The 27,971-nt window shown below is 40.7% G+C and overlaps 2 protein-coding genes across 12 annotated transcripts in view; one reads left to right on the top strand and one right to left on the bottom strand.

Moving 5' to 3' along the window:
* Window positions 1-84: 84 nt before the first annotated feature.
* Window positions 85-27,004, bottom strand: QTRT2 (queuine tRNA-ribosyltransferase accessory subunit 2). Of its 4 annotated transcripts, none has more exons than XM_044942028.2 (9): window positions 26,887-27,004; window positions 20,008-20,229; window positions 19,197-19,252; window positions 16,897-16,973; window positions 13,474-13,686; window positions 9,019-9,218; window positions 6,504-6,655; window positions 4,025-4,142; window positions 85-2,090 (listed from the first exon to the last, which is right to left on the bottom strand). In XM_044942028.2, the coding sequence occupies exons 2-9, from the start codon at window positions 20,205-20,207 to the stop codon at window positions 1,859-1,861; spliced, it is 1,248 nt and encodes a 415-aa protein (XP_044797963.1). In that variant the 5' UTR covers window positions 20,208-20,229; window positions 26,887-27,004; the 3' UTR covers window positions 85-1,858. The 4 variants fall into 4 exon arrangements, with proteins under 4 accessions (XP_044797963.1, XP_006073733.1, XP_025140123.1 ...); XM_006073671.4 differs by lacking the exon at window positions 26,887-27,004 and adding an exon at window positions 26,595-26,751; XM_025284338.3 differs by lacking the exon at window positions 26,887-27,004 and adding an exon at window positions 26,275-26,474.
* Window positions 26,886-27,971, top strand: part of CCDC191 (coiled-coil domain containing 191) — a 101,749-nt gene continuing 100,663 nt past the window's right edge. For 3 of the 8 annotated variants that reach the window (XM_044941999.2, XM_044942002.2, XM_044941998.2), the window contains exon 1: window positions 26,886-27,086. In XM_044941999.2, coding sequence (XP_044797934.2) covers window positions 26,994-27,086 — 93 coding nt within the window. In that variant the 5' untranslated portion in view covers window positions 26,886-26,993. The remainder of the gene's footprint in view (window positions 27,087-27,971) is intronic. The other 5 variants (XM_044942006.2, XM_044942018.2, XM_006073668.4 and 2 more) reach the window with 4 other exon arrangements.

Here is a 27,971-nt window from a genome sequence, read left to right as displayed (position 1 = left end):
CTAACAAGAAAAAGATCCAGAGAAATGGACAAAGTTTGGCAGAATTTTCAGTGCTTTGAACACAAATAAAGCTCATAAATTTTATATGGATTCTAGGATATTTATTAATACTTCTCCAACAATGGGCTTGACATTGAACAGGAATATAAACATATGAACAAGTCCAATCCAATATATTTCAAAACAAGAAGATTCTTGAGAATAGAAATCCTGTCTTTTGTAAGTACCCTTGCATTCATTGGAAGAGAGGTTACAGGAGGATCTGTGAATTCTGAAATTCATGAACTTTGGAATTCATGTACATTCTTAAACCACTAATAAAAGAAGACCATAGAGATGGGCGCCCAACATATAAAAATATAGTAACCACATAATAATTAAAAACAATGTTCAGTAATGCCCACTAAAATGAACAAAGAGGAAAATACAGCATAAAAATATAAAACAAATATTTTATACCCCTACAAACAAAACAAAGGCATCTTTTTTGTTCTGTTGTTTTATAAAAACTATGTGTGAAACACACACGTATGTGTATTTTTACAGGAAACTTGACAAATATAGAAAAGCACTTATAAATAAAAATCACCTGTCATACCATCAACATGAATGTCATTCCTTTGACAAGAGCAGAAAAAAATTCATAGAATGAGATGTGATCAGGGAAGGCCTTCCTAGCCTCAGGACCTGCTGATGCCAATTTACCAACCACTTTAAAATCCATGGGCCAAACCTCTTTTTAGGCTCTCAAATATCTCCACTATTGCCTGACTCCTGATACCACTGTATTTTAAATCAGGCCAATAGTGATTAATAAACAAGGATACATGTAAAGCTATGGTTCTAATCTAAAACTTCTTGTTCCCCAAATATTAAGATCTGGATGGAATCTTAGATTCATCTAGAGATTCATCTAGTACTCTTCACTACACCTGTCCCCATTATTCAGAAGGAAACAGGAATGGGGAGGTTAAGTGATATATGCCCAAGTGTTACAGCTGAGTAAGTGAAACCCAATCCCCTAACAGCCAGGCCAGGGCTCCGTCCAACTGAACACACAGTGACTGAATCTCCCCAAGTGATGGAACTTCAGTCATTATGTGGCTCGACTATGAATGAGCCTGAAAGGCAGACCACAGTGGATCTGTATGACCAGATGAAAGCTGCAATGCAAACTTTCAGCTCCACACAGGCAAGTGTGGTGACTTTAGGGAGGAAAGTCACAGACCATATGGTCAAATGTAGAGTGTGCCTTGTGCCAACTGGTCACTGGAGCAGCGTGAGAGCTCCACATTCCATGGAGATGTGAGCCTGGTGAAGTCACAAGAGTCATTGCTGGTTGACTGGACTGCCAGGACAGCTTGGGAGGCAGAAGAATCCAAAAGAGGCCCCTGAGAATATTAGGATAAAAATGAAGAAAACTCTTGAATCAGCTAGATTCCTCTTGGTCAGCAGGCACATGTCCACAGAAGTAATACGACTTACGACCAATCATCTCCCTTCAAGTTCCAATCCAACTCAGTGAACCCTCAGATTCTCATCATCCCCACTTCAAGGCTGTCCTCTTATATCTAAAGCTTTTATCTTTGACTAAACAAATCTCTATTGACTAAAAGAGTGTAGAAATATGAAAGGTCATGTTTCAATTTCTTCTGATCAATCTAGGTCATTTCAGTTGTAAGAAGTCTCTTTAGCCTTATGTGGGCAGAGCTCAGTACAGATGTTCCTACTTTAAGCAGACTTCATTCTCAAATATGAGTGACTAAAGTTTAAAGTTTCGATCACTTCTGGCTCTCTTCTTCCCACATCACAACCGTGGTGCAGGCTTGACGTAAAGAGTCAGACTGGGTGCCACATCTCAGGAGGCTTGTCGGCGGATGAGGTCTTTCAACTGAGCCAGTCTGTTGCTTTTCAGTGCTTCCCGGATGGAGTGGAAAAATCCAAAGTAGTGTTCAAAGTTGTGCATCATAAGAAGGACGCCAGCCAACAGCTCGTTGGTCACCAGCAGATGGTGGATGTATGCACGAGTGTGGTTCTTACAGCAGTAACAGGAACACCCTCTCACGAGAGGACTGAAGTCCTCCTGGTACCTGAGGAAGGAAGTTACAATGATGTTCCACAAGAAACTGACAACCCAGACCACCTATTCTGCTGGCACATAACCAACAGTTAGTAACACAACTAGCAAACGTAGTGCCAGGCACCTGCTGAAGAGGGCAATGTAGTCAAAAGGTAATGGAGAGCACAGTGGGCCAGGAGATTCAGAAGTCCGGCTCTGATGGATACAGCCTCCTAGACCAAGGCTTACCAAGGAGCAGCAGCAGAGTCACATGCTCGCTGCCTCCTGCTGAGCACGGTTAGTCACACTATAAAGGCACACAAAAATGTGAGGAGACGCGGTTCTGACGAATGACACTCTTCTCCCACTTGCCATCAGAACTATAATATTAGAAGAGACAGTATGCCCTTTTACTTGCAGAGCTTTTTGCAGTTTACAAAAAACTTCTATATGTTCAGTCTCATTTAATCTCTGCAACCACCCGTGGAGACAGACATTTTTCCTGTCACTTTACCAATGAAGACTGGCCAAGGGGGCTAAAAGGGAAGGCCCTGGAGCTACAATGACCGGGCTTGTTTCCTGGTTCACAACTCAACTCTGGAAAGTCACTTAACCTCCCCCAGGTCTGTTTTCTCATCCGAAATGTAATCAGGTAATAACAATGCCTTATTAGTGCTTACCTTATAGAGCTGTTACAAGAATTAGATGAGTTAATATAGTAAAGGACACAGACAGGCACATGCTAAGCACTATATGCACTATCTTTTATCAGCTATTAAAAAGAAGTTAAATGACTTGACCAAAGTCACACAGTCATGAGCAGAACCACAATCTGAATGCCAAATCTCCAAAGCTTCAAGTCTATTGCTGATAAATATGGCAGTTTCCAATGACTTCCACAATGTAAAGGGAATTTTAGTAGTAACCATTTATATCACCCTAGCTTTTTAAAAACAGAAATGAATCTCTTCAGCTATTTTTCAATAAGTCAAATATGGTAAGCATCAGCATTTCAGACCTACAATCAAGAAGTCACTACAGAGAGAAGAACTAAGAATTTCGTATTCTTTCATAAATTTTCAAGTTTGTACTGTTACTGCTGCTGCTGCTGCTAAGTCGCTTCAGTCATGTCCGACTCTGTGCAACCCCATAGATGGCAGCCCACCAGGCTCCACCATCCCTGGGATTCTCCAGGAAAGAACACTGGAGTGGGTTGCCATTTCCTTCTCCAATGCATGAAAGTGAAAAGTGAAAGTGAAGTCGCTCAGTTGTGCCCGACCCTCAGCGACCCCATGGACTGCAGCCTTCTAGGCGCCTCCATCCATGGGATTTTCCAGGCAAGAGTACTGGAGTGGGGTGCCATTGCCTTCTCCGTGTACTGTTACTAGATAGTAATAAATAAGTCTGAGTCCCTAAAATGTCCCTTTACATAAGACCAAAAATACCCCAGCACTAAAACAAGTATACCAAGTTCCAGAAAAACCACTTACTTGTTCACTGATTATTTCCACTTTTGGCCAAATACAAAGTTACAAGATATCTTAGTTTAGTCTTTATAGAGGCAAATACTTTATTTAAGATTTATAATTTGTATATAACCAAGATGGCTTAAATTCCTTAAAATTTAAAAATCTTGTTGTATTTTATCTTGAAATTCTTATTTTACATGGTCATTATTTCAAGTAATCATAAGAAATACCAAACAGTGGATTTGGTCTAATCCTCCTGACAGCTCTTCTAAAACATTAGTTATCAAGCCTCAGTTTTCTGACAAGACAAAGTACACAAATTCATCTACAGAAAAAAAAAGAGTTCAGCTAGCACTGAATTTGAGAAGGCCCAAACAATGTCCAACTATAAATATTTTATGAACTCATAAACTGAGAAGGGAACAGTTACATAAAACTTTTAAAACAGACTGAAATTAAAAAGACAGAAATCAAATTTAAAAAAAACAATCCTTACTTTTTTTCCTTCAGATTAATTTCAAATGATGTCATTTCTTGGTTGCAACTGGTTGTTTTACTTTTCTTCGTTTGATCCACATATTTTATTTCTTCCTGTGTTCCATTTTGTTGGAATACTGAAGGCAAACCAATAAGAAGTCTTGAATGAAGGTCAGGTAAAGAGTGGCTACTAGGAGAATTTTTGTCTTAGTTACTATTTCAGGTCCTTTGACCCTGTGATTCCACTCCTTACAACTTCTCTTAAGGAAATGCACACACATTGAAAAAAGGAACATGTAACAAGGTGAGCACTGACCTGTAATCTATAGTATCAAAACCTGGGGATTCAACTATGTCTAGTAAAACATGGCTACAAGTATATATCTTATAATCTTACTCTCAAGGAATGATTTTTAAAAAACCAGCTGGGTGTGTGTATGTTTGTGTGTGTGTAAGACAGAGTGGGAGGGAAAGAATAAATGTGTGTGTGCCTGTGTGTTGGGGTCATGTCTTATCCTAATATACATGCAAATTCATCAGGATTTGTAACTGCCTATATTACAGATTAAAAGTAGAATATGGTTTTAATTTATGTATTCTGTATGGAGACTCTGGCCCTCCAGGGAACTCAGTTAATCCAGAATTAAATGGGAATTTGAGTTGTTCCCTTGAACTCTTTGCTTTAAGTAAGAACATTGCTGGAATTGCAACAGAAACACTAGTTACTATGCAAAGAGCCAGCCAGAGTGCAAGTAGAGAAGTATTTCTGGGAACAAGTAATAACAATGCTAGGCCCAAGGAAAATGGGCAGATGGTCCCAGGAAGGTAAATTCGCCCAGGTGAAAGGAAAAAGCGATGTAACCTGAGCACTGAGCCCATGGCTATTCTAATTTTGCTGCCATTATTGGCATGCTGATGTGGAAAACCATAATAAAACCCTGGCTTTTGAAAAGTCCTTGTCACTGGGGAAATTACTGCCTACATCAGGCAACTAATTCTTGTGGAATTTTCACTTTGAAATTGGCAAAAAGCTCCAATTTACTATGCAAATACACAAATATGATTCATAATAATACTTTAATAAAAATGTTTAAACTCAGTTTTTCCAATCATGAAGAAATCTGGCTTTCTCTGGCCCAAAAGGAACTGGTTTGTTCCAGAGAACTCAATACCAGGTTCTCTGTAGAGCTTTGCATATTCACACTGCAGACTGACTAACAATCACCTATGTGCTGGCAGAAATAATTTCACTTGTAAATGAAGCCAGGAACATTTATAAAGTGTTTACGGCACACCTATCTATATACCAGAGAAGGCAATGGCACCCCACTCCAGTACTCTTGCCTGGAAAATCCCATGGATGGAGGAGCCTGGAAGGCTGCAGTCCATGGGGTTGCTGAGGGTCGGGCACGACTGAGTGACTTCACTTTCACTTTTCACTTTCATGCATTGGAGAAGGAAATGGCAACCCACTCCAGTGTTCTTGCCTGGAGAATCCCAGGGATGGTGGAGCCTGGTGGGCTGACGTCTATGGGGTCGCACAGAGTCGGACACGACTGAAATGACTTAGCAGTAGCAGTATCTATATACATATGTTATAGTCTGTCTAAAAGATAGTAAACCAGGCCTCCTCTGCTTAAGAATTTGATCAACTTGATTGATTTTGTTTCCAGAAGTAATTCCATTTAGATTAATGCTTAAGTTGTGTTACAGAAGTGTAACACATCCTGAATGAAATTTTCATCACTGTGGGGAATAAAAGTCTCTGACCCTACTCAAATTTAAGGGGAGCAGTAGGCGGGAAAGGGAAGCACACTCCGAAGGCCAGAGGGCAAACGGGCCTACAACACGCTCCTGAAACACTGCAGAGACACTTCGAGGGACCCCAACCCAAAGTCTGTCTCCCGGTTCCTTTTCCATTGCCAGCTAAACATTAGGATCTGAAACTGATTTTCTTGACTTCTGAATAACTAAACAATAAAAGCAAATGGCAGTGCTTCAAAGGGAACATTAGCAGAGGAAAACAGCTTTCACATCTCAGTATGAAAAAAAAAGCAAAGTAACACTAAGATCAGAGGGGGTGAGACTCCCTGTATTTTAGCATGAGGTTTGCAAAAAACCAGACAAGAACTCCTTTGTGAAAAAACGAATTAACTTTCACCAAGCAGTTCAAAGGTTTTCTTTTCTTAGATTTTCATCACTATTCATTCACTCTGAATGTTCTTTTTTTCTGGCTGTTAATAGAAGAGGTTTTGTTTTTCTTGGTTCTGCTCCCTACAAAAATCACTTCCGAATATTGATGAGCTATGTGTGTAGTAATAAGTGCCTGGTTCTATGTGCCAACATGCCAGGGCGTACAGATAAGAAACAAAGACGTAGTTTTATAAAAGGCTGGCTTTACAGTATGCACATATTTCTGGTTTGTGACTCAAGCCAAAAGCTGATAGGAAATAGAAAGAATTTAAGGGTGACACAGAGATTAACTTCAAAAGACCTACATGTCTCTTCAGGATTCGGCTGGTAATCAAAGCTGAAAGTCAGGGCGCATCCCCGCTCTGTCACTTGATAAGGGAAAAAACTCTCAAATAAGTCCACTCCTCTTTCAATACACTCGAGCACCTCATCTGGCCGGCTAACACCACAGATGAGCCTGTGAAAATAATATGTACAGTGACATGAGGACAACGCCAGGAATGAAATCAGAGTCTTTCCAGAGGGCATTAACAGTAATAATAATGAAAATCATGGTTAGCATGACAGGCAGCAGATAAAGAGGCATGGTGGAAAGACTACAGAGCTTTGGCGGCAGAAACCTGGACTGGAATCCCAGCTCTGCCATTTATTTACTTGCTGTGTTACTTTGGGAAGGTTTCTTAACCTCTCTGAGTTTTGGTTTCCCCATTTTAAAAACAAAAGCAAGAATACACATCTCATAGACTGGCTGTGAGGATGAATGATGTACTTGAAAAAGCAGAGTGTAGTTTCTGACTCCAAAGAGACGCTAATAAGGGTTAGTTTTCTTTCCCCCTCATCCCTTCTGAAACAATCTCCAGAGTCTTGGACTGAACTCTGTAGCCTTTCTATCCACTGCATATGATTTTTTTTTTTAGTGCAAAGCTGTGTGCTTTATTTCCCCTTCAAATACTCTTCCATGTTTTAACTGTACTTTGCTTATAATTCTTTTTCATTGTTGGCTCAAGAAAGACATTTTTACCTACTGTATTCTTCATAGCTCCATTAACAAAGCAATTCTTACTCTCGGAATTTCAACTCTGCCCACAGGATCCAAGAATCTAGTTAGCTTTCTTTATGCTTCTTTATATTTTCTCCATTAACAAAACGTCTGCATGGTGGAATGAGATGGTATTTCTAGAGGCAATAGGTAATGCATTCTGAGAGTGTTAATAATATTCAACTAGGTTTTGCCACTAAAACAAGATGGGGAGATGCAATAGATCAGGGCTGGCTGGCTGCTATTTTTTATGTTTGTTTTTCTACTCATAGTCCCTTTTATAAACTGGCAGAGAAAAGCTTATAGACTCCCTGATTTCTAAAAGAAGTCCAAAAAAAGGCTTATGTAATATTAAACAACCAGAACCCTTAAATATATGCTGGTTTTTCTGACTACAGTTTCCTTCAAGTAATGTCATGTTTTTAGAACTCCTCTCCAACTGAAGCTGGCATTTCTACACACTTAGAGAAAGAAAAACAATCCCAGCTTTCAAATCCAGTAACAGACATCTGTGAGCATTTAATTCAAAAGAAGTCCAGAAAATGACTAGAAATACTAGTGCTGAATTGTCATCTGCACCCGAATGAAATAAGCACAGGAGGGAAAGCAATGAACACAGAGGGCTAGGATAAAACTGGGGCGAGGGTGGGGAGAATGCTGGCTGGGGTGCTGGAAATATCTTGTTCTGGCTGGTGTTTACAAGCATATACAGGAATAAAAATTCATCAAGGCATGCCTAAAATCCATATACTTAACTGCAAGCTATACCTGGACTCTTTTTAAAAAGTAGTAAAATTACATACATATATATATATCACTCAGGGTATCCCAGGTGGCTCAGACCATTACAGGTAAAGAATCTGCCTGCAATGCGGGAAACCTGGGTTCAATCCCTGGGTTGGGAAGATCCCCTGGAGGAGGGCATGGCAACCCATTCCAGTATTCTTGCCTGAAGAATCCCATGGACAGAGGAGCGTGGTGGGCTACAGTCTATAGCATCGCAAAGAATCGACACAACTCAGTGACTAAGCACAGCACACATAATATTACTCATCAGCCCGAGGGGTATAAGCATTACCCCATAATCAAACTTCTTAATGTATCTGCAGGAAAAAAAGCATGAATATTTATACCAACTGGGATAAAAGACTACCGTCTTTAAAAAAAAAAAAAAGAAAAAAATGTGGATAGTCTGGTAAGACATCAGCTGTACACAGAAACTTATGGATTTTTTTGCCTTAAAATCTTGCAGATCACTCTTCTCTCCAGCACATAGTGAATCCTGTGATGGATGGAAACAGCCAGCCCCACTCAGGCTGCCAGTTCCCCTGATTTCAAAAAATACTCCTCCTCACTACCTGCCTCAAATCTAAGAACCTCTTAAAGGTCCTTATTGATAGAATCCGTCTTCATTCCACTGGAGATCCCAGATCTGTCCTCAGCTTTCTGTGATTAAAGCCAGAGTTCCATGTGACTTTCTACCTGTCCCCAGGTTATAATGAATAAAGAATATTATTTATATTTGGCACAAGAATGAGGGGGAATAATATATCACTTGCCCTCACTTACAAGAATCAAATAAACTAACTCACATGGCACTGTCCTCTGGCCTACATTCTAAAATCAAAGGCAAGACAGCCTTGATGGAAACTCCCTCAAGCAGACTCAGCCCAGAAAGAACATAACCAAAACGTCAAAAGACATGCCCATGTAGAGACTGCATACTACACTGCACATTCTGCAGCCCACCAGGCTTGGCCTGCATCCTCCTGAACACTAGCCTTGGTTTGTCCTCGGGCAGCTCCGCAGTGACTGATGACAGCAAGTGCAGTCTAGTCTCCAGGGTCGCTGGATCCCCCTGAAAGCCATCCAGAAGGAAGCCGCCAACAGGCCGCTTGGCTGTTTCTCGAGCCGACCTCAGCCTCTCCTCTGTCACATCTCCACCTTCGATCACTCCAATGATCGAACTTTTCTGGAGGACCTAAGGTGAGAAAGGATTGAACATTTTTAACTGTTTCCAGTAGTGGAGACCTCTGTTTAAATGAGCATTAGCTACCAGAAGCCCCCTGGAGAGACAAGATCTCAGCTGAAGCATGCAGGGGGATAGCACACTCTCCTTCCTGAGAACCTTTAGGGTTCCAAAGAACACAATCTGAAAGCCATTCAACAAAGAAAGAAAAGACTGAAGAGAAACTGAGACAATCAACATAGGCAGTCATGCTTTAGCTTAAACACACACCAGGAAGATATAAGAGGAAAAGAACAAAAGCAACAGCTTTCATTTGTAGAAATGGTTCTCCTGGTCTACTCTAGGCTACTTCTAAATCTCTTAGGACTCACAGACTTAGAAAACAAACTTACAGTTGCCAGGGCAAGGGATAGTTAGGGACTTTGGAAAGGTCACGTATACACTGCTATATTTAAAATGGATAACCAACGAGAACTCTGCTCAATGTTATGTGCCAGCCTCAGTGGGAGTGGGGTTTGGGAGAGAATGGATACATATACATGTATGGCTGAGTCCCTTTGCTGTTCATCTGAAACTATCACAACATTGTTAATTAGCTATACCCCAATACAAAATAAAAAGTTTAAAGTTTGGGGGAAAAAAAAAATCTCTTAGTTATAAATAACATTAGGAACTATGACACTGGGTTTCGCTGGGACAACTGATTGTCCATTTGGAAAAAGATAAAAATCAGTACTGTACACCATTCTCAAACATAAATTCCAGATGGCCCTAAAGATCTAAGCATAAAAAATATAGTTATACAAGTATTAGAAAGACAGATTTAGTATTTTTATACTCTTGGGATAAGGTAGGCCTTCCAAAGCAAGATAAAGCTTTGGAAGGAAAAGGAAAAGGCAGACATAATTGAGCACAGAAAAATTAAAAAAAAATCCCTAGTGAAATATACTATCAACAAAAGTAAAGGGGAACGTACTCTTTGGAGGGATAGATAAATGTCTACACCATGGACAAGGCTCCAATAAATCCTCTAAGCAAAGGACAACCTTACAGACATCTAGGCAAATATGTGAATATGAACTTCAGAAAAACACATCAGGAGAGCTTACTAAATCTCACAAGGAAATGAAACCTGGAAATAATTACATACCATTTTTGCCCATCACACTGAAAGAAAAGTCAAAAGATAAAAATCAACACAGTGGAGGTAAAAGGGTTAGAGAAACGGCACTTACATACCCTTACAACTACAGAGAATAAAAATTAGTTCAGCTTGCCTTATGCTAGGGCAAGCATACAACATCTACCAAAATGTCAATACTTTTATCTTTATACATTCTAAAATTCCACTTCTAAGAATATCACCTACAAATATATTTATTCATATGCACCAAAGTTTATTTTTGGTGCATATGAAACAAAGATGTGTAGAATAATGAAAAACTGGAATCAGGCTAAACATCCATCAATAGAGTAGAGGCTTAAGTAAAGTATAATATGTTCATAGTATGGCTTCCTACACAGCTGTTTTAAAAAGAAAGCAGAACGTATAGTAATATATACACTAACAGGAAAATAATTTCAAGACATTGTTAAATAAAAACAAGCAAATTCCTGAAAAGATGATCATATTCATGTAATAAAAACCAGAGGCATGCATATATGTAATAATTATGTGTATGTAACTATAAAAAATAAGGTTTACAAGGAAAAATACCAATCAACAGTGGCTCTTCGATAGAAGTGGGTGGGAAGGGAGCCTGGAAGGCTATAAAGAGGTTAAAAGGCTATGTTCCTCCTGCTTCTTGGCTTAAGCAGGAGGAACATAATCAGACTATTCCTCCGGAAAGAAGACTTCAGCTGCTGTGCGGAGAGTGAACTGAGCGTGACTGTGGTTAAAGGATGGAGTAGAGATGACTTGAATCACTGGGGAAGACGAAGAGGATCTGGACTGAGGCAGTAGTGATGGAGTGAAAAGGAGACAGAGGATCTGCAACCTCGTCAGGAAGAACAATCAACAACTCAACACAACCTGACTGATTAGTTTGCTGGGGAGAGGACGCAGACAAAAATAGGACGACTCCTGGCTCCTATTTCAGATGTCCAGGGAGATGAGAAGGGCCAAGACAGGGAATCCTAGGACACCAGTGGAGGGTGAGGGAAGGTGATTATTCTGTTTTGAGCACTCTGAGTTTGAGGTATCAGCCACTGAAGATATGGAATAAAAGTCAGGGCAATGTATATACTGGTGCGACGGCCCAGGCTAGACAGCAGGAGGTGCTTGGCACAGGCCTGCCACTCCCTCGCCTGCTGCCATGCTAGACACAGCCAGGAGACTCTCCTCACCCTGCCGCACCGTGCACAACTCTGAGCACCTTGAGATAAAACCTATTTACCATCCCTGGCCTCGGGAATACACGCAGAAGGAAGGAAAGCTGACGACAGAATCTTGAGGAGCATCGATACTTAAGGGCATTCAGAATAAGAGGATTCAATGGATAAGAGGAAGAAATCACAGGGAGAGGAAAAGATGCTTGCAGATATACAAAGCAGACAGTTACACAGGCCTGTTCCTTTACGTGACTGGCATAGCCCCATCTAGGAACTCGTTTTCATGGGTATAAGAAGTGTAACCACCAGGGACTTGCCTGGTAGTCCAGTGGTTAAGAATCCGCCCTGCAATGCAGGAGACCCAGGTTCAATCCCTGGCCAGGAAAGTAAGACCCCATTTGCTGCCAGGCAACTAAGCCTGCACACCACTATTAGAAAGCCCACGCACCACAACCAAAGATCCCGCGTGCCACAACTAAGACCCAATGCAGCCAAATAAATAAGTAAATTAAAAAAAAAAGTATAACCGTATTGTCTAAAATGGAACACACTTAAAAGGGGGCACTATCAATAATCCTGTCAAGACAACAGCATAAGGGGGACAGGGAGGGACCCAGGCATTTGCCCAACCCACAAGAACAATGTGAAATGGTGTGGCTGACAACACACAAGAGGGATTTGAGGCTCATCTGGCCTTTCTAATAATCACACTCTGTCACACTCCCTGTCCTCCTTTCTACTCATACAAACATTACTCATCCTACAAGGATAATTACCGGCCGAAAACAATCGCTAGCAAATAACTGGTAGCAGAGCTAACAATTCAGAGCCGCAGCAATGTCCCCACGCTGAACCCTTACTCAGATACTAAGAGTTCTATCAGAATGACAAGTAAGCTTCCTCTAATTATTTCATGTATATTAAGTTGATTAGCCGAAGTACATTTTTTATTAGTAAACTCAAAATAATGATCTTTCTCAAACTCCATGTGCTTTGCCACAGTGGGCCTGCTCGTGGCTCAGGATTACTCTACACAAATGACTAGACACTAAAAGTCTCTCCTCTGATCGCTGTCTCCCATTCTCCCACCTCCTCTGCTCTCTCCTAATGAATGCCTTCCTTTCCAGCTTTATTAACTCTGCTATCAAGACCCCTTATTCACTACTACAGCTTCATCTTCCCCAGCTCACGAGATGATGAGGTTACTATGCCTTCAGGATATAGAGCCAGAAGGGACACGTTGCAGACATATGTAGGGAACTGAAGCCAGGGTGGAGTGAACAATTGAATACTAACTGGATACTAAAAAGGGTCTTGAAAGACTCAAATCTCTGGGCAGAGGAACTGGGGACTGTCACACAGGGAGAACAGTGCTGAGGGAGAGCCAGAGGAAGAGCAGGTGTGAGGATAGGAGATACTGAGTTTGTTACCTCTGAGTCTGAGGTGCATAAGAGGAATAGTCTAGTGATAGAACGTAGCAAAGGCCTGTGGCTGTGTAACTCTGAAGCTAAGGAGAGTGATCTTGATCATATACATAATTTTAGAATTTTCAGCAATTAAAACTAAGGGGAGCTTCCCAGAGAGAACATACAGTGTGGGATGAAAAAGAGAGCCTAAGACATCCTGCTGCTGCTACTGCTGCTAAGTTGCTTCAGTCGTGTCTGACTCTGTGCGACCCCATAGATGGCAACCCACCAGGCTCCGCCGTCCCTGGGATTCTCCAGCAAGAACACTGGAGTGGGCTGCCATTTTCTTCTCCTAAGACATCCTAAAGAGCAATAAAACATTCAGGGAAGAAAAAAAAAAAATTAGGAGAGTAAAAGAGACCAAGAAGTGAAGAGCAAGAAACAGGAGGAGGGGCAGAAAGGGCGGTATCACGGAATGTAAATTAGCTAGAGTTCCCAGGAGAAAGGCGAGGTGAGTGGTACGGCTTTACCTCTGACTCTTCCTGTAGCTTCAAACAATTATCCAGGAAGAGAAGCGATCGGTCAACAGACTTTCTGGCTCTTTTTATGGAAGTTGCTTCGTCGCAAGTTGCCTCTCCATCTGAAATGCACTGGAACCAGTCTGGCTGAAGGGCCTGCTGAATGGCCATGAACTTGGAGGCAGTCATTTCTACTCGTCCTCCAACACCCCACACAGACACTGACTGCCATGGAACAAGGTGAGAGGAATTAGCAAGAGTAACGTGCAAATAAAAAGAAAATAATAAAATGATTAAAGCAATTCTAAATTCAATTCTTCTTTACAGCTGGAGAGATGGTGGCAAATTCAATCTTCTAGACATGGTGGGTAAAGAGGTTTCCCATACCATATTCCAAATTTTCTAAGGACCTGAAAGCTCATAGTGTCCTTCAATGTCCATTCAAGCCAACTCCTCAGTTATCGCCCAAGAATTCTGTGACTACTTTTCCAGAATCCCAGTCTTTCTCTCTCTTCCACCCCATGCTATTTCTGATTATACCACAGACTGATTTTTTTCTTTCAACACATTGTTCCTTTTGATTGGGATGGCCTTCCCCTACTTCTTTGCCTGGTAAAATACTATTCAAGACATAAGAGTTTAGATGCCATCTTCTCTACTGTGTTCCCCAAACTCTACTAGGCATAATCAATTGCTCACTCTTGTAAGCTCTATCAGCAATTTGTATTTATTTCTTTCATAGAAAAGATAGCCTTTATCACAAGGCTGATATTTGTCTGAACCAAGTATCTAATATCATGGTTGTGCCCCAAACGCAGTCTGGGCCTCACACATTATAAATGTTTCAGTTCAGTTCAGTTCAGTAGCTCAGTCGTGTCTGACTCTTTGCGACCCCATGGACTGCAGCAAACCAGGCCTCCCTGTCCATCACCAACTCCCAGTGTTTACTCAAACTCATGCCCCCTGAGTCAGTGATGCCACCCAACTATCTCATCCTCTGTGATCCCTTTCTCCTCCCGCCTTCAATTTTTCCCAGCACCAGGGTCTTTTCAAATGAGTCAGTTCTTCCCATAGGGTGGCCAAAATATTGGAGTTTTAGCTTCAACATCAGTATTTCCAATGAATATTCAGGACCGATTTCCTTTAAGGATGGACTGGTTGGATCTCCTTGCAGTTCAAGGGACTCTCAAAAGAGTCTTCAACACCACAGTTCAAAAGCATCAATTCTTCAGAGATCAGGTTTCTTTATAGTCCAACTCTCACATCCATACAAGACTACTGGAAAAACTATAGCCTTGACTAGATGGACCTCTGTTGGCAAAGTAATGTCTCTGCTTTTTAATATGCTGTCTAGGTTGGTCATAACTTTTCTTCCAAGGAGTAAGTTGTCTGTTAATTTCATGGCTGCAGTCACCATCTGCAGTGATTTTGGAGCCCCCCAAAATAAAATCAGCCACTGTTTCCACTGTTTCCCCATCTATTTGGCATGAAGTGATGGGACCGGATGCCATGATCTTTGTTTTCTGAATGTTGAGCTTTAAGCCAACTTTTTCACTCTCCTCTTTCACTTTCATCAAGAGGCTCTTTAGTTTTTCTTCACTTTCTGCCATAAGGGTGGTGTCATCCGCATACCTGAGGTTATTGATACTTCTCCCAGCAATCTTGATTCCAGGCTGTGCTTCATCCAGCCCAGCATTTTTCATGATGTACTCTGCATATAAGTTAAATAAGCACGGTGACCATAAACAGCCTTTATGTACTCCTTTTCCTATTTGGAACCAGTCTGTTGTTCCATGTCCAGTTCTAACTGTTGCTTCCTGACCTGTTTACAGATTTCTCAGGAGGCAGGTCAGGTGGTCTGGTATTCCCATCTCTTTCAGAATTTTCCACAGTTTATTGTGATCCACACAGTCAAAAGCTTTGGCATAGTCAATAAAACAGAAATAGATGTTTTTCTGAAACTTTCCTTCTTTTTCAATGATCCAACTAATGCTAGCAATTTGATCTCTGGTTCCTCTTCCTTTTCTAAAACCAACTTGAACATCTGGAAGTTCGCAGTTCACGTATTGTTGAAATCTGGCTTGCAGAATTTTGAGCATTACGTTACCAGTATGTGAGATGAGTGCAATAGTGCAGTAGTTTGAGCATTCTTTGGCATTGCCTTTCTTTGGGATTGGAATGAAAACTGACCTTTATCAGTCCCGTGGCCACTGCTGAATTTTCCAAATTTGCTCACATATTGAGTGCAGCACTTTCACAGCATCATCTTTAGGATTTGAAATAGCGCAACTGGAATTCCATTACCTCCACTAGTTTTGTTTGTAGTGATGCTTCCTAAGGCCCACTTGACTTCATATTTCAGGATGTCTGGCTCTAGGTGAGTGATCACACCATCGTGATTATCTGGGTCGTGAAGATCTTGCCACCTCTTCTTAATATCTTCTGCTTTTGTTACGTCCATACACAGTCTGGGCCTCACACATGATGAATGTTTAATACATGTTTACTCATTAGACATAGTTAGATACAGAATTATATGCAAAGAGATAAATCTCGTAGTACACAAGAATCTCTGTATGTTCCTTTGGTTACTGCTTCCCCAACAGCATCTCTCTTCTTAGAATAGATGTACATAATTGGAGGACTACAGACAATCTTTTTCATCCTGCATAACACTGTTTGAATGAATCCGTTCTCCCTTATAAATGGAGTAAGCAAGGTCAAAATTTTCTTTTGAATTCAAATTGCAAAATAGAAAGAAGTGTAAAACAGAAGACAAATTTTAAAAAAGGTATCTTAGGTAAGATTAATAGACACTGTTGATATCAATAAAGTGGGTGAAGAAAAAGTAACTGTTTGTGAAGTAGCAGATATACTGAAGTCTTTCCAGAACATTGTCCTCTGGGACAATGCAATGGGACCGTATCTCCAATTAAAACTTTTAATGAAGTCCTTTGGATACTGTTTTTGACTAGCTAAAACTTCTGGCTATGGGTTCAGATTTTTCAAATTCTGTTCTAAACAGTAGTATTATACTGAAGTCCTACTATATATAGTTATACATGTGATAACACTCATCAGCAACTTTCCCTACTTTTCCTGAGGTTGTTAAAACTGCATATAAAGCATGGTACCAAAAGAGTATTTTTTTCTACCATTATAGCAATTTATTTTTTGGGCATGTACTTGACCTTTCTCTCCTCCCAAAGTTTTGGCAACAGTCAAAAAGCTGAGGATACATTCCTTACCTTAACTCATCCGTGGGCTGCCCTACAAACCACACCATCCCACTGTAGTCATACAAACAAAGAGAAGGCATAAAGGGATCTGGAATGGGTCAGCATCCCAGGCGGTGGAATCCTTGCATCTGCGGGATCCAAGGGGCTGACTTCCTGAGACAAAGCTTCAGCCTTGAAGGACGTTCTGAGAACATACCTTATTTGTTACATATCCAGCTGGGCAAGGGCTGACTGGATCATGCAGGGAACAGTATAAGAGCGATTCTGGCATGCCTGTATAAACAGAAAAAGAACCCCTAAAAGAACTTCCATCAGCAATTACACAGTGCTGTAACTGACAGCAGCTTCATAATGTGGCTTCATATCTATCAGGACAGATACTGCTGCAGCTAAGTCGCTTCAGTCATGTCCGACTCTGTGCGACCCCATAGACGGCAGCCCATCAGGCTCCCCCGTCCCTGGGACTCTCCAGGCAAGAACACTGGAGTGGGTTGCCATTGCCTTCTCCAATGCATGAAAGTGAAAAGTGAAAGTGAAGTCGCTTAGTCGTGTTCGACTCTTAGCGACCCCATGGACTGCAGCCTACCAGCCTTCTCCGTCCATGGGATTTTCCAGGTAAGAGTACTGGAGTGGGTTGCCATTGCCTTCTCCGGCAGGACAGATAAAGTAACTCTAAAACAGAGTAAATTGCCCACACCCGACCTTAGAATTATAGGAGGCCTGTCAACATGAATGAAGATTGTTTTGAAACCTACAAAACCAAAAGAAGAATTAAACGTTCATGTCTAATGACACTGAGTTGCTACAAAGAAAATGTATAACCAGAAGCAGGATACAATGGAAAGTGATTAATGAAATGTTGACCCTACTTGATTTGCTTTGAAGAAAATAACATTAAGTTCATTCTCAATAAGGTACCATCCAAGGGGAACTTGCTACTGGAAAGACAAAATTATACAGTCAACAGGTAACCTTATTAATAATAAATGGAGCCCATATCGTGGGTCCCTAAGGACAGAATTATAGAAAAACTATAGGACACTGCAAATGGATCTCCTTTTCAGTAAGTTTTATTGACTCAAGATGACAGTTTCTTACGTTTTTTTTAATCAAAAAGACATTCGTTAAAAAAAAATATTTATTAACTCATATGTACTTAAATTTTATATGCCACATTTTCATAGGAAAAAAACAGGATTTTGCTGAAGACCAAAAATATAAAGCAAACAACAAAAATCTCTGCAGTTCTCCACCTTATTTTCTACAATTGCAATTATTACAATTATCTCTAGAAAGCTTATATTAGCTATTTTCACTTAATTATATGCTTGGATACTTTAAAGCCAGTTATTAAAATTGGTCTCAGATCAAGGGAAATGGTATTACATAAATTCCTCTACGGAGATACAGGCCCTTGTGACAACCAAGTCATCGTGCGGTTTCCCTCAGAAGTAGCAAGACTGAATAACCAATGGAGACGGATTTTCAGTCAATTAAGTGAGTCCCAGACACTGAGGAAAAGCTTCAGAAGAAAACCGGTGAAGAGTTGGTTCTCTGGCTGTCACTGCTAAGCTTTTCCTATAAGTAAATGGACACATACACTGGCATTTAAAATCCTATTTCTGGAACAGAAGACAATATTAACATATCAGAATATAGGTGAATATAAACTCTTCATCCTCTGCCATGTTTTAGGCTCAAACATGACAAGCCTGCTTTGGGTCTGAGGTGTGTTCCACGCAGTCCCTCAGCTCTAGGTCTCTGCTCTCCTCCTGGAGTGCCACCTACACCTGTCGGCCACCACCACTACACCCACCTCCTAACCTTGCTTACTCCTACTCCTCCTTGACCCACGAGGTCTCTATTCTGACCTCCGTTCACGTGGACTCTACAGCAGGTTATATGTTCCTCCCTCTAGGCTCTCACCATACATGTACCTACTCCCGATCCTGCAAATGCAGTCACCACACTCTATTAGAACTACCTGTTTATCTTTATGCCAACTAGGCTCTGAGTTTCATTAGGGCAGTTAATTGTTTCCTACTCATCTTTGAGGAGAAGGCAATGGCAACCCACTCCAGTACTCTTGCCTGGACAATCCCATGAACGGGGGAGCCTGGTAGGCTGCAGTCCATGGGGTCGCTAAGAGTCGGACTCGAATGAGTGACTTCACTTTCACTTTTCCTTTCATGCATTGGAGAAGGAAATGGCAACCCACTCCAGTGTTCTTGCTTGGAGAATCCCAGGGACAGGGGAGCCTGGTGGGCTGCCGTCTATGGGGTCGCACAGAGTCGGACACGACTAAAGCGACTTAGCAGCAGCAGCAGCAGCAGCAGCAGCATCTTTGAATCCCCAATGCCTATTCTTAGATGCTCAATAAATGCTTATTATATTCATGAATAACTGTATACATAAAGAGTCAAAAAACAAAAAGTATCTTCAACCTCCAAATTAATACACCAGAAGGCACATGCAAATAACTTGATTAACTTTTACCTATAAACTTTCCAACTCCTTCCTTATATTCTGCCAAGACTTCATGATGTTCTGCCCTATAAGAAAACAGAAAAATATGTAACATAATAATGAATCATTCTGCAGATACTCTATGCAACAACTGAAGCCCTCTTCTCCTCAGCCAAATGAGCCACGTGACAGTAAGTGTAGTCTCAAAACACCAAGTACAACATATTCAGGAGTCCCCACTCATTAGGTTGGGTTCATTAGACAGGGCGAAGGTCTTTAATTTGCAAGTGGCTCTGTGAGAAAGAGAAACTGGCAAAGATCAAGGGCTTCAGAATATCTAGATTTTCTTCTTCCCCTTGTTCCTTTAAAATGACTGTTACTAATACAATCTTGCAGAGTAATTTGATCAAATAGCAGATTTTTCAATTAGGGATAAGGTCAGTATGTACATGACACAAAATGACCTCACTCTATTAGTTCTGTTACCCTAGAGTAGAACTAGCAAGTACACATGCAGAGACAGAGGAAGCTCTGAGGCTGGAGCATTGAAGACATCTCTGCGGTCCCAAGTTTAGCCCTTATGGGGCATTATGGGCACCATCACCCCTGGGAACAGCGGCAATGAGGGTGGTATGGAAAAGCGAAGCAGCTCTAACATGTAGGTCTTCCATGTTATGGTCAGATGATGTATAACATTCGATACCTCTCTTCTGATTTCACTATAAAAAGCCTACACATTTTGTATACAGAAGCAAAAAAAGCCTTTCTCTTTACTGCAACTTAGTAAGGTAACCAAGCTGCTGCTAAAGTTGACACGTGAATGATCAGGTCTCATACTTACAGTGAAGATAGTGTAAGCTGAGCCATGGCAGGAACCCCGTGGATTTTATGCAGCGTGTGATGGGTCAGGTGGGGGGCGGAGCCAGCCTTGGTGTACAGAAGGCAGCCTGGGATGTCCATGGTGCGGTCCCCTGTTTTGCCGAGGCTTTTTATTTTTCCGAGGCGACAGCCATTAACCACCTTGGTAAGATTTAGCTTCATCTCAAAGGGATTCCTCTAAGTCCTGATAAGAAAAGAACATTACATTCAGAAGTTCCATGACAGCTAAAAGCTAAACATTTTTGAAAGAAAGCAACTTACAGAAAAATAAATAACATGTTTCATATACTTCCCAGTCTAGAATTTTTTTAGATATCAGGAATAGGGGGATGGGAAATGACAGAGAGAATAAGGTACCTTTCCCAAAGTTGCAGAGCAATATGATGACATCATCCATATTTAAATTCAATCAGGGAAGTTTTGTCTCAGCTAATGAAATCCAAACAAATGGAAGGACAGAAGTAAAGACTAATCATGGGAAGGGCACTCTGAAGCCAAGGCTTACTCTCAGCTTGGAAAACGTGTATATAGAAAGGTCACACTGCATAAGAAATATGATTTTGATCTATTTTTTCTTTCTCTGATTTGAGAGGATACTAGGCAACATAGTAAATCTTCCTAACACGTAATTAAATGAAGAAAACAGGTTCCAAAGCAGAATTCTGCTGTTTATTAAAATATATGGAAGAATATATAGGCCTCACAGGTGGCTCAGTGGTAAAGAATCTGCCTGCCAATGCAGGAGGTTCAGGAGACTCGAGTTTGATCCCTGAGTCAGGAAGATCCCCTGGAGAAGGAAATGGCAACCCACTCAAGTATTCTTGCCTGAAAAATCCCATGGACAGAGGAGCCTGGCAGGCTGTAGTCCATGGGGTCACAAAGAGTCAGGCACAACTGAGCATGCACTCATGGAAAAATATATATTGAACAAATAAACAGAGATTATCTCTGAGAAGTGGGATTATTTTCCAACCTTGTTTTTAAAAAAGTAGAGGTGAGAAACTGTGGTGCATCAATGCAATTCACAAGCAAAGTTGCTTTTACAATTGGAAAGGAAAAATATTTGATTAAAAGAAAAAAGATACACTTTCTAAATACCACAGATACACAGGGGGGAAAAAAATCAGAAAACATTGTCAATTACTTTGTTGGATTGTCTTAATTATTTTTCAGTAAAGCAAATCCCAGGCTCCAATTCTTTAAATGCTCTGTAAAACTTGGTAACCAGGCAAGGCAGATCATTTGCAAAATGTCACTGGATATCCAGCATTCTGAAATACCAGTGTCTCTACAGCAACCACTATACCCTCTCAAAATTTTGCAATTTAGGCAAGACCCAGGAGAATCCCAGGGACAGGGGAGCCTGGTGGGCTGCCGTCCGTGGGGTCGCACCGAGTCGGACACGACTGAAGCGACTTAGCAGCAGCAGCAGCAGTTTTATTAATAGATAAATTAACATGGCTCTCTGAGTGGCTCCAACCTTGGATCCTATCCTCTTAAGCACTATATTAAACCACACTGAAAGTCAACCAATGTTTAAAAGATGTTTTACCAAATAAATAAGCACTATCTATCATGAATTAAAAAATATTCAGAAATGCAAATATTCCTTTTTGGGGAGTCATAAACTCTTATATTGAAATAAAATAATTAATCCTTGTGAAATTTAGAAACAAGAGTAACTACTTTCTATATGGTTCAATAAGTGATTTCATGTTAAACATGAATTATGTTTGGCAGAAACTAACACAATATTGTAAATAATTACCCTCCAATTAAAAAATAATTTTTTTTTTAAATAGTTTGAGCATTTCAGGAAAGGCTGGTCAATTTTCTATGACTCAACATTCATTATTTCAAGTTATCACAAATACAGACATAAAAGTAACTCTGGGGATTTCCCTGGTAGTCCAGTGGTTAAGATTTCGTCTTCCAAAGCAGATGATTTGGGTTCAATCCCTGGTCAGGAAGCTACAATCCCACATGCTTTGAGGCCAAAAAACCCAAAAACAAAAAACAAGAATATTGTATCAAATTCAATGAAGACTTAAGAAATGGTCCACATCAAAAAAAGAAAAAAAAAAAATCTAAAAAAAGTCTCATTGGAACCCACACAAATAGAGAGTGTTAAGGGGCTTCCCTTTGGAGAAGGCAATGGCACCCCACTCCAGTACTTTTGCCTGGAAAATCCCGTGGGTGGAGGAGCCTGGTAGGCTGTAGTCCATGGGGTCGCTAGAGTCGGACACAACTGAGCGACTTCCCTTTACTATTCACTTTCATGCACTGGAGAAGGAAATGGCAGCCCACTCCAGTGTTCTTGCCTGGAGAATCCCAGGGATGGGGAAGCCCGGTGGGCTGCCGTTTACGGGGTCGCACAGAGTCAGACACGACTGAAGCGACTTAGCAGAAGGGGCTTCCCTTATGGCTCAGATGGTAAAGAATCTGCCTGCAGTGTAGGAGATGCAGATTCAATCTCTAGGTTGGGAAGATCCCTTGGAGGAGAAAATGGCAGCCCACTCCAGTATTCCTGCCTGGAGAAGTCCATGGACAGAGGAGCCTGGTGGGCTACAGTCCATGGGGTCGCAAAATGTTGTACATGACTAAGCCACTTTCAAGGGAAAAAAGTTATGCTTTAACAAAGGGTAATAAAAAAGCTACTTTTTATAAAACTGTGTTACTACATATAAAAACTGTTAAAATAAAAGGAAGTTTATACCAAAAAATTAAATATATTTACAGGCTAGTAAGAATGTAACTCAGAAAATACAAGAGAAGAGTCATTAGTTTACAAAATCATATTTCTTATTGATTTATCAAATAATACACATAATCTTCTGATTTCAAGTGATAAAAATAGTTTTTAAACTAACAGAGCTCTGAAGCCATTTACAGCAAAGTTAAAGAATGTACTTTGCAATCTAAGTTCTAGAGAATTGAAGCAGGGGGAAGCATGAAGGTGAGAAATTCACTTTAAGGTTAATTAATCAACCCTATTATTCTATTAGAATCAACTAACATGGAACAATAGGTTTTTGAGACAAAAATAAGAACTAATGAAAATTTACTGGACTAAGGTTACTAATACTGCAAGAACTTAGCACTTACTACTCACACACATCTGAAAATGTAAGAAACTTCATTGTCCCATGTATTTTCAGAAAGGCCTATACAGAAGAATTTGCTGGTTCCTCCCCTTACTCCAAAAATTCTGTCTCATCTAAGTGTTTAAGCTTTGTCAAGAGTTTCAACGTATACACATGAGTTGACCATATAAAAGTAGAAAGAGCCTTTATTGGATAAAACTAGCATGTTTGAAAAAATGAAGTTTAAGACTCTAGAAGGCTACCAATTTTTATTACTTCTCCTCATCAAACTCTTTCATTTTTCCAGTTTATTAATAAATAAGACTGACAAATAAAGCTGCTGACAAGCATAAGACAATGTGCTTCTCCATGTCAAGTTAACTCAATTTCAGATAAAAACAATCCACAACTCTTTAATAAACCTCTGTTTAACACCCCAGGTAATGAATGATTGCCATTAGACTTTAGAAATGCTGAGAATAGTTAAGTCTGACCATTACTACCAGAGACGCTGCACTGAGAGCTTGTCATGAACTTGATGATCCCCTCTGCTGTTCCACAACCGACTCTGAGGCTGAGATTAACCAGAGTCTAGAACCCAGGTCTCTGCTCGGAGGCCTGTGCTTTTGATTACATCTTTGAAGTGAGAGTAACACAGTGTTTGTATACACATATCTCCTTTTGCCACTCTTTCCCCAAAGAAACAGCTTCATTCATTCTTAACCCAAGGTCGGTTATTACAGGTCTGTGTTAGTTCTAGCGGACATCAGCCACCATGCTCTTAGATGCAGAGATGGCTTCTCCTGTGATACGATGTAAAGTTTAATCTCCAAACTTTTAAAGATGAAATTCAAAGTCCTCAGCTTAGTGTCCTGAACCCACTTGGTTTTCTCCACAGTATGGGACTCTAATGGAATGCACTCACATTCTGCAGTTTAGGGTTTCTTAAGAGTCCTACCCTAAACAGTGAATGGACACCGCATCAAAGAAAAAACTAAGCGAGGTAAAGTAGACAACTGGGTTTATGGAAAAGTACTCCAATAGATAAACTGCTAGTGGTGATTCTCTGTATTGTGAGGATGAATGCAAACATTAAGAAATCTGAGGAAAGCATCAGAGAATGTATTTTACCCGGAAATTGATATTTAAAAAATAACATGCAACTTTGTCCAGCTTTGAACCCACCTTTCCTTTCTTAATTACTGATCAATTTGTGGTTAGTACTTTTATAATTGCACCTCTTTTCTAACAGCTCAAACACAAAAAGCTTTTATTATGGAGTAATGTAAATATAATATATATACACATACACATAGTTTTAAAATATGTTTTTGGAGTGATATAATCTACTACTCCAAGCAAAGTTCTCAAGAAACAAACCAACAGTCTCCAAAGTATTAAATGGTTTTTATTTGGCCCTTTTCCTTTTCACTTGCTATAAGTCTCTTTTAAGATTTCTGGGGTTATGCTTTTCTTGGTATACAAACATCCACACTTTCACTTCCTGGTTAAGTCCTAACCATTAGAAGAGCCATTTGGAAATAATGGTTAGTGGAAAAACTCTTAATCACTTTAAGGACAAGTAGCCGTGCCTTTACAAGGGCTAACCAAGATTCCCTGCACCTGCGGCAGCACTGTAGCTGTCCTAACACTTCCACTGTCACGTATTTCTCCCCTCCCTCTATTCCCTTATGAAAGACGGGTGTTTTTTGTTTTTTTTTAATTTTTCTTAATGGATTCTCTACAGACTGTCATGGGAAGATGACTTCAATATGTTGAGGGAAAAGAGCAAGCTTAGGTGAACACATTTTTTGCAAAAGAAAAATTGTATATATGTATTTATAAATACACAAATACACACTCTACACTGTATGTGCATATTAAAAAGTGTGAAGGACTTCTAAGCAATATGGTGCACTGAGCTAACTAAGAAAGACACAAAGAAATGATGGACTTGAAAACTCTGGAAACTAGTAACAGAAGACGAGACTACTCAGAGGTAGTATTCGAAAATTCTTTCACTATTTGGGAAGAGGAGAGAGATCAATAAAAATGTTAAACTTTAAGTATGTGTGTTTAAAATTTTTAAGTAACCATTAAAACTTACTGACAATGGATAATTCCCAAGCCCACTGGGGAGAAACAGGCAAGAATAAAGAAAACCTGGTTAATATTTAAAGGCAAGAAAGAGGAAAAGAGACCAAAAAGCATATCAAAAATAGAAAATACAGAATAAGATGGCAGAAATAAGTCCAAATATGTGAGTAATCATAATAAAATTAAAATTAGCATAACCTACTTAAAGATATAACAACAGTAGCAACATTTATTGGGTTCTTACTATGTATCAAGTAATGTTTCTCACATGCTAACTCCACTAACATGTACTGTCATGTCAATCTAAGACAGATGCTATTATTAGGAGCATTTTACAGATGAAATGAGGCTTAAAAAGTCACCATTTAGGAAATGCCAGAGCCACTTAAATCATAGAATTCTGCCTTTTGAGCCTGTACTTTAATAGGCTGGTAGTCTGTTAGAAGTCTCATCTTGTCCATGCTTACATACTAACTGTAATGTTAAGATATAATTTTCAGTCATATTTTCCATTTTGCTATAGTGTTATTGGTGACATTCACTGAGCTTAACTTGCCCGTTGAAGCTAACTACTTTATGATATTGCATAGCTTGGATGTAATACAATTTAATCAACCATCACCCTTCCAATGAAAACTCAAGTTACAGATTGGTAACTTGAGATTGGTAACCAATCCTATGATTGGTGCAGTAGTCTGAGGGCAAAGCTTCCCTGATCTTTCACAAATCTCAATTCTAGTTTACGTTTCCAAGTAGAGGTCTCTGCATACACTGATTTTTACTGGGTACCACACTCTAATGATTTAGGTACTTTTGCTCCCATTTGAGTAAACCGAGGGTCCGAGAGTTATTAAACATGTTTCCTAAGGTCATACGACTACAAAATGACTGGGCCCAAAGCTGCCGATCTAAATCTCTACTCTGCCTTATGAACCTACATATCCCAGCTTGGACAGTTCCCGGGAACACCTAGGCTCAGTCAATAACGACGGCTTTAGCTTCACTCCATGAGCCATCTCCAGGGGCACCAGACTTCGCGGAGTGCTTACTTAGCTCAGGTGTTCCAGATCGGTCCAACCTTCCCAAGCACCCTGGACAATCCAGAAAAACTTCCGCATGGGAACTTGACCCTTAAACAGAAGCCTGTTGAACGGAGACACTTCTCTCTGAGATGAGATGAGGCCACACGATTTACAGAATCTGGATTTACAGAAGCCAGGACCCACCAGGAGAACCCGAAAATGAAAGAGACATGGCGGGAGGACAATCGCAGTTACTGCAACACAACCGAGAAGGATCTAGACGCGACGCGACGCGACTCTCTCACAGCAGCCCCCACTCACTCGAAATAGGGAGGGGAGGTACTTACCTGCAAACCTCCCAACTTTAGGAAACTTGAAACCCTAGGTTCTCGCCTTTCGCTACCACGTGTACAGCTTGCAAAATTCTCTGCCCCCTGAACCACCGCCTCCGATTCTAGAGCCAATCAGGGAACATTGCGTCATCACGGGGCGCCAGGAAAAGGCAAAAGTAATTGCAAAGCGAACACTGGTGATTGGAAGGCGGAGGAACCGCTACCGTTGCCATGGGTAACTGAACAGGATCGTTCCGCCTGGGCAAAGCCTCCTGGGAGTGGTGGTTCGGCTGAGCTCCACACCTACCTCCCTTGTGGTCAGAGGAACTACAAGTCCCACCGAGACTCGGCAGCAGCCTAGGCAAAGGAGCGGTTGTTTCAGCTTTGGCCTTAGTCCGCGCCTGAACCTGGAAAATGTTGCTGGCGCCCCAAGACAGGTCCTCCTCCAGGAAGAGGACAGGGCTGAATCGCTGGAAACAGATTACAAGGAGGCCGAGTCCCACCAAGGTGATCCATTACTATCGGGAGCTCGTGGAGAGAGGCGGGGAGGCGGGGACCAGCCCTGAGGACAGCTGCAGCGCCGCCTGCGCTTCCTTCCTCTTCCCTCAGGGGCATCCTTACCTGGCCGGTCCGAGTCGGGACCGACCCCGTGGCTGCATTGCCCTAATGAAGGGGGCCTAGGGATTTGGAGGATTGGTTGCCTTACGGCTTTGATGGGCAGCGTCGTGAAAGAACCGTTTCCATCTAACGCTTTTCTCAAAAACCGGAGACTCTTTAATAGTACCCATCCCTGTGAAGGGAATTCCAGAGCTATTCTTTCATCTCTCTACGCCTGTTTTAGGGAAGTCCCCGCAAGGTTTCATTTCTTTTTCTTTTTTTTTTTTTTTTAATGTTTTGCAAGTCATAGGAACTTGTGCTTCATTGGAGGGTAAGATTTTCACCTTAAATCCTCTACTTCATATCCCTCTCCTTCTAGTTTTACATAAAGTCTGTAAAATGAACTCAGGAATGCAAGTGGATATTGAATATATCAATACTTAATTCACTTGAAAATCTCTAAATTCCAGCAGCAATCAAAAAATAGATGTTCTTTATATTTGTCACCTTTTTTGATGCCTTAGCATCCAAAGAGATGGAAAACTGAGAACCCCACAGTAAACTTGAAACGTGTAAATGACAAATGCAAAGTCCCAATAACACGGTGTGTGCTTTTCACAGACTGCTTTTAACGTCACAGAAATAAATGTTTTACATGTAAATAAATGGGAGTGCCAAATGGAAATCTTAGCTTTCAGCTCCAGAGCAGCTTCACAACTGTTTTCACCCTTAATTTACACCTCCTTAAAAACTATTGTGTAGACTTGTGGCCTTTCTGAGGCCAATAGGCAATTT

Source organism: Bubalus bubalis, chromosome 1, assembly GCF_019923935.1.
Source record: "Bubalus bubalis isolate 160015118507 breed Murrah chromosome 1, NDDB_SH_1, whole genome shotgun sequence".
Classification (NCBI taxonomy): domain Eukaryota; kingdom Metazoa; phylum Chordata; class Mammalia; order Artiodactyla; family Bovidae; genus Bubalus; species Bubalus bubalis.
Note: the sequence above shows the minus strand (reverse complement) of the source record. Positions and strands in the feature narration are given on the sequence as shown.